The sequence below is a fragment of the Oratosquilla oratoria genome, chromosome 22 (genome assembly GCF_046742065.1).
Source record: "Oratosquilla oratoria isolate Oo_2021 chromosome 22, ASM4674206v1, whole genome shotgun sequence".
NCBI classification, from domain to species: domain Eukaryota; kingdom Metazoa; phylum Arthropoda; class Malacostraca; order Stomatopoda; family Squillidae; genus Oratosquilla; species Oratosquilla oratoria.
This window is the reverse complement of record NC_134798.1, coordinates 51,779,504-51,786,212: the sequence shown is the minus strand read 5'-3', so window position 1 is coordinate 51,786,212 and position 6,709 is coordinate 51,779,504. Positions and strand designations below refer to the sequence as shown.

At 42.0% G+C, this 6,709-nt stretch overlaps 1 protein-coding gene across 13 annotated transcripts in view; it reads right to left on the bottom strand.

Annotated features, from left to right (window-relative positions):
* loco (regulator of G protein signaling family member locomotion defects) overlaps nucleotides 1-6,709 on the bottom strand; it is a 248,221-nt gene that overhangs the window by 192,065 nt on the left and 49,447 nt on the right. Inside the window, exon 1 of one of the 13 annotated variants that reach the window (XM_076206035.1) lies at nucleotides 1-161. This exon is cut by the window's left edge and continues 2,658 nt beyond it. The exons of the other annotated variants lie outside the window; for them this stretch is intronic. Within the exon in view, the coding sequence (XP_076062150.1) occupies nucleotides 1-120 (120 nt within the window). The 5' untranslated portion in view covers nucleotides 121-161. Of the gene's footprint in view, nucleotides 162-6,709 lie in introns of those variants that run through there. 13 annotated transcript variants of the gene reach the window in all.

Here is a 6,709-nt window from a genome sequence, read left to right as displayed (position 1 = left end):
GGGCGGCGTCAGCGGGAGGAAGACGCCCTTGGCGCTTCGGAGGGCGTGCCGAAGGGCGTTGAAGGATTGGCAGGCTCGGCAAGGCACAGGCGAGTCGCTGAGGCACTTCCAGCTGAGCATTTCACATGAATGTCGACCCCTCCACCCCGGGGCGCATACTCAGGCTTTTAGTACACCTGTCACTGTCCAATTTCACTCATCAGAAGGCGGTCAAGGGTGAGTGGGGGGTCAAGGGTGAGTGGGGGGTCAAGAGTAAGTGGGGGTGAATGGGAGTCGGGGAAGGGTGGGAGTCGGGGAAGGGTGGGTGGGGGGGAAAGGTGGGTGGGGGGGAAAGGTGAGTGGGGGTGAGAGGTGAGTGGGGGTGAGAGGTGAATGGGGGTGCAGGGTGAGTGGGGGTGCAGGGTGAGTGGGGGTGCAGGGTGAGTGGGGGTGAAGGGTGAGTGGGGGTGAAGGGTCAGTGGGGGTGAAGGGTAAGTGGGGGGTGAAGGGTGAATGGGGGTGACGGGTGAGTGGGAGTTAGAGTGAAGGGTAAGTGGGGGTGAAGGGTGAGTGGGGGTGAAGGGTGAGTGGGGGTGAAGGGTGAGTGGGGGAGGTCGTCACCGTAACCAAAGGAACGATTTTGATCGCCTCCTTCTGATTCGCTCCTGCCGCCAGGTGATTTTATTCAGCGCGAGGTCAACGCTCACCACTCAAGAGGAAGTCCTGCCCGGTGCGGGTTCACAACGCCACTTCCGGTGACGTCACTAACGACTCTTAGACATCCAAAGTCACGTGACCAAGTCTCTAGCACCGCCATCATTGGCTCCTGGGCTATCCTATGGGCAACACTGTAAATATTATTTACCTCGCAATTTTCGGCAGTTGAAGGTAAATTTAGGTGTCATACCCACACGCACACGCGCGCGCGCGCACGCACGCACGCACGCACGCACACACACACAGCCTTAGCTCGTACACAGACTTCCCAAGAGATCCCAACAGGGTATCAAATAGTTAGCTGAAACACTTACCCACGCACGCACGCACGCACGCACACACACACACTGAAAACCAAATAACTTAATATTTGATCAAAAACGTATTCCAACACAGACAAATGCTTTTGAAGATTCCGCTTATTAAGTTCAGAAAGCCGTCTAGAACGTTCCCAACACATACGTCCAAGTATGTACGAGTGATGCGGAGTTAGAATTACGAAACGAGTTTCGGAGCGTCAAACTCCTCGCACGAAACAAAGAAGATCTACGAGGAGAACCTCATAGAAAACGGGTGACTGACGCACGAATAAATAACTAAAAACGCACGACAATGTTATAAAAACAATGTGCAAGTAGAAACGATTAAACAAATAAATACATTAAAACAAATGAATAAATAAATAAACAAGTAGATGATTAAATAAATATGTAAATGAATAAATAAATAAGTAAATACATAAGATTCGAGGGCTGGCGAGTAAACGACTAAATTCAGAAGACAACGACTTTTCGTTCTCACTTTGTCTATAATCCTCAAGTTCCTTATACACACTTCTGAAGCCAATATCTACATTCGTCTTCGAAGATCAAATATCACAGAACTTAATGTCATTATAAAGTTGGTTTACACACACTACTCGGAGAAATGAAAAAATCTTGACAACATGAAAGTTACAAAAGGTATCGCTCCCTACGACATGACGTCATCAGTTCAACGTCAACCGAATCAAATATTACTTAAAACTATAACTTTATGTAATCTTTTTTATCTTATTATTCAAGGCCAATAGAGTTTATCAAGCGAACTTAAAACTCATATCTGAAATTAGCTAAATTAATTCGATTTTACTATATTGGTATTTGTTAATTATTTCTTGTGAATAAATTCCATTTCTATCAATCAACATTCACCAGATTGACCTACAAGTTCTTCAAGGTGACGTGTCTGTGTACAAGACAACAACGAATAATAATAAAAAAAATAATGAAATTAGGAAATTAAATCAGAGGAGACTGATCCCAAACGAAAGCAAAAATAATAATAACAATAACAATAATAATAAATAATAATAAATAATAATAAATAATAAATACTAATAATAATAATAATAAATAATAATAATACATCATAATAATAATAAATAATAATAAATAAATAATAATAATGACAAAAACATAACCCCTCCCCTGCCTGTTTAAATCTTCGTACTATGTTACCAGCGACCGCCAAGCGTGGCGGAAGCAACGGCTGGAACAAACACCTGCCTGTCGCCGACGATACACAGGCTAAAGGGCCATTTACACGGTCAAACAGTTTGACAAACCCGGTTTGTCAGACAAGTGTTTGAAGTGATGTTTGACCGTGTGAATGGGGGTATTTGGTAGTCAAACACGTTTGTCGAACGTGTTTGACAACTAAATACCCTATTCACACGGTCAAACATCACTTCAAACACTTGTTTGACAAACCGGGTTTGTCAAACCGTTTGGCAGTCTAAATGGGCTATTTTTTCCCCAACCTCCGATTTCTCGGTGATACCAGCCACCTCTAGATCCTTAAAACCACTAATGCAAAGTATTTTGTTTTCTCAATAAGAACACACAGAATGTCATTTGATATGCTGGAGGAAACCTGCTCCAAAAACTGAAGGAAAAACAGCCCAATGTGATACCGCCTTAACACACCCAAGACCTAGCCAATGCACATTACGTTGACCGAACGCCGAATATCCGTCACTAACTCACAAGACACAAGTCACAATTCACTCTAAGCCACAAAAACTAAAACCCGCATCACAGTGTTGTGTCTCCTGCTATCACCAACCACTACACGAAGTCACAGAACCTTCAGATCGATGTCGACGACACTAAGTCACACCTTAAGACACTTCGATTCACCAAATAAAAGTCGCACTCAAAGACGTCACGAAGAAGCCGGCGTCACACGCGCGCGCACCACCGCAGGGCACCACCGACAAGAACCTAACCTACAACGCAGTCCACATCGTCAGGAGGGTGAGAGGGTGAGTGAGGGAGGGAGGGAGGGAGGGAGTGTTGGCGCCAAGACCCCCTGACGAGGACGAGGACGAGGACGAGGACGAGGTTGGCGTGTGGAGTGTCTGGCGCCGCGCAAGGAACTGTTCTTTGAGACCCACCTGTTGCCCGTGGCTGCGGATCGCAGGGCGGCGCCACGGGTCGCATGCCACACCCACAACCTGGTAGCAGCACCTACAAACAACCTGTAACCTATACACTCCCTTCCCCCCACCTAACCACCCTTCCCTTGTAACCTTTGGTCTCTTTCTCTCTCTCTCTCTCTCTCTCTCTCTCTGTGTGTGTGTGTGTGTGTGTGTGTGTGTGTGTGTGTGTGTGTGTGTGTGTGTGTGTGTGTGTGTGTGTGTGTGTGTGTGTGTGTTTCTACGAGGTATGATCATATCCTCTGCAACTATATCCGCTCTATTCAGTTGCAATAACAATTATATACCCATCAGACACACGTGTGAGTGTGTGTGTGTGTGTGTGTGTGTGTGTGTGTGTGTGTGTGTGTGTGTGTGTACGCGCTCTCTCATGCCTGTTTACATAATTATTTGTCTTATTGTGTAGTACAAAAGTGCTCCACAAGTGGACTTGCTTCCTTTGGTTTTAAATCGATAATACTTTTATGGAACTCCCTACTCGTCTCCCTTATGCCCCAAATTGATGCATCAACACGGAGAGCTTTGTTTCTTCATAATCTTCCGGCACGTGTATGTGTAAATATGTGTGTGAGTGTGTTTGTGTGTGTGTGTGTGTGTGTGTGTGTGTGTGTGTGTGTGTGTGTGTGTGTGTGTGTGTGTGTGTGTGTGTGTGTGTGTGTGTGTGTGTGTGTTTGTGGTGCGCGTGTATGTGTGGTGTGTGTGTGTGTGTGTGTGTGTGTGTGTGTGTGTGTGTGTGTGTGTGTGTGTGTGTGTGTTTGTGTGTGTGTTTGTGGTGCGCGTGTATGTGTGGTGTGTGTGCGTGCGTGTATGTGTGAGGAAGAGAGAGAGAGAGAGAATAATCACGAGTTGGACTTGTGATCGACAGCTATTAGCCTCCCGGATGAGAGCTCAGAGCTCATACATGCCCGATCTATGGGTAATGCTGTAACATTACACACACACACACACATACTACTTGTGTGTGTGTGTGTGTGTGTGTGTGTGTGTGTGTGTGTGTGTGTGTGTGTGTGTGTCTGTGCAATAAGAAAAAGAAAACGACAATACGAAATGAACATCGCTGATAAATCCAAAGAGAATCCCAAAGAATTCTATAGTTACATTAGAGATAAAAAGGTTGTTAGGAATCACATTGGTCCACTATTATCTGCTGACGGTCAACTTGAATATTCAAATGAAGGAATGTGTAATATCTTAAACAATTATCTTAGCTCGGTATTCGTAAACGAAACACCTCAAAGTGAATTCCAAACTGAAACCTGTGAAAAGTCTGGGGTAAACTTACTCACTACGGTAAATATAACAAAAGAAAAAATGAAAAGGTGTATAGACAAACTCAAAGTTAATAAAACACCAGGGCCTGACGGTTGGCATCCAAGAATCTTAAAGGAAATGAAAAATGAGATTGTTGTTCCATTAGAAATTATTTTCAAGAAATCCATCATATCCGGAGATGTCCCAAGAGAATGGAAGCTAGCTAACGTTACTCCCATATTCAAAAAAGGTGACAAAAAGAAACCAACTAACTATAGCCCTATAAGTTTGACTTCAATCGTAGGAAAAATAATGGAAACTATCATCAGAGATGCTATCGAACATCATTTAGAAAGTAACCGTTTGATAAATGATAGCCAGCATGGTTTCAGACGGAAACGTTCTTGCGTGACTTACTCGAATTCTACAACATAGTTATCTCGAATTATGACAAAAGAAACAATATAGATTTAATATATCTAGACTTTGCAAAAGCTTTTGATACCGTCCCACACGAAAGACTACTTACTAAATTAGCTTTGCATGGAATAAGTGGTAGCCTATTAGGTTGGACTAGTAATTGGTTGAAAGGTCGAAAACAGAGAGTTGTTTTAAATGGAAAAACTTCTGGATGGAAAAGTGTTGCAAGTGGAGTTCCTCAGGGTTCCGTTCTTGGTCCACTTCTATTCATAGTATATATAAATGATATAGACCATGGACTAAAATCTACTGTTTCCAAATTTGCTGATGATACAAAACTGTGCGGAGTGGCAAATGATCACTCAAACCAATTAGATATTCAAGAAGATTTAGATCAATTACAGCAATGGTCTGAAAAGTGGCTAATGAAATTTAACACAAGTAAATGCAAGGTAATGCACATAGGTCAAAATAACAGTAAGTACGATTACAAGTTATTTGGAAATTCGTTAACAAAAGTGGATAATGAAAAAGATCTCGGCGTAATTATCAGTAACGACCTCAAATCATCCAAGCAGTGTATTTCAGCCTCTGGGAAAGCAAATAAGATTCTGGGAGTGATTGCGCGATCTTTTGATTTCAAAAGCCCATCACTCATTAACAAGCTATATAAATCGTTAGTTCGTCCACATTTGGAATATGCTGTTTCCGTATGGTCACCGAATCTCATTAAAGACATTGACAGACTAGAAAAAGTACAACGGCGAGCCACAAAACTGATTCCAAATATCAAAAATAAATCATACGAAAATCGACTAAAGCACATGAATCTGTTTTCCCTAAAAAAGCGTAGACTCAGAGGTGACTTGATACAGGTCTTTAAGATTTTAAATGGAATTGACAACATCAAAAGTGACAAAATTTTCACATTGAATGAGAATCAGAAAAGAAACAATGGTCTCAAACTGTCCGGAAATAGATTCAATTTGGAAGTAGGTAGAAACAACTTTGCCAACCGTGTAGTTAATGAATGGAATAAACTTCCTGCACAGGTAGTGCAATGTAGTTCAGTTCGAAGCTTTAAGAATCATTTAGATAAATACCTAAGTAAGATGCTGTAATTATTATAATTTATGTTATATTATTTGTTTTTGTTTTGTTATAATTTGTCTGTCTGATTTTCATTTATTATTAGTTATATGTCAATTTATTATCATTTACTATTTACCTGTTTGTTTATTATTTTAACTATACCTATGCATTTATTTATGTATTTTATTTGTTATTTAAATTATTATAGTTTTTATTTATTATTTTATTATTGATTGATTTTTTTTTTTTTTTTGCATCCGACCTAGATATGGATCAAAAGGTCTCCTGTCGGCATGCTCCGCCTTTGTAATCCTTTGTTATTATACACATGGGCGTTTTTCCGTATGGACGCCTACACTAAGCACCGCTGACAGTTAGAAGAAAAAACAGGAAATACTCACCCAATCCTCTTGTAGCCTCGGCCTCCCCCATAAAAGAGCAAATCCTCCTAGCTTACCTGAAAAAACAGAAGCGTCTTTTTAGCAAAAAAATAAAAATAAAATAAAATAAAATATATAAAAATAAAATAAAAATAAAAGGGGGGGGGGTCCCAACAGTTCACGGAACTCGAACCCCTTTGGCCCCGAGCAACTTAGAGTGAGCAGAGGGCAACCCAATTCTCAACGGTTGTTTGTCGTAGTCCTGGTGGCGGGTAACCACACCACGCAGCCCGCGCAGGAAGTTCTCTGGGAAGAAAATTCAAACGCGTCAGGGGGAGGGGGAGGGTGGGGGGCGCAGGCCAACAGTAATCACAAGCAGGCGAAATGTCGT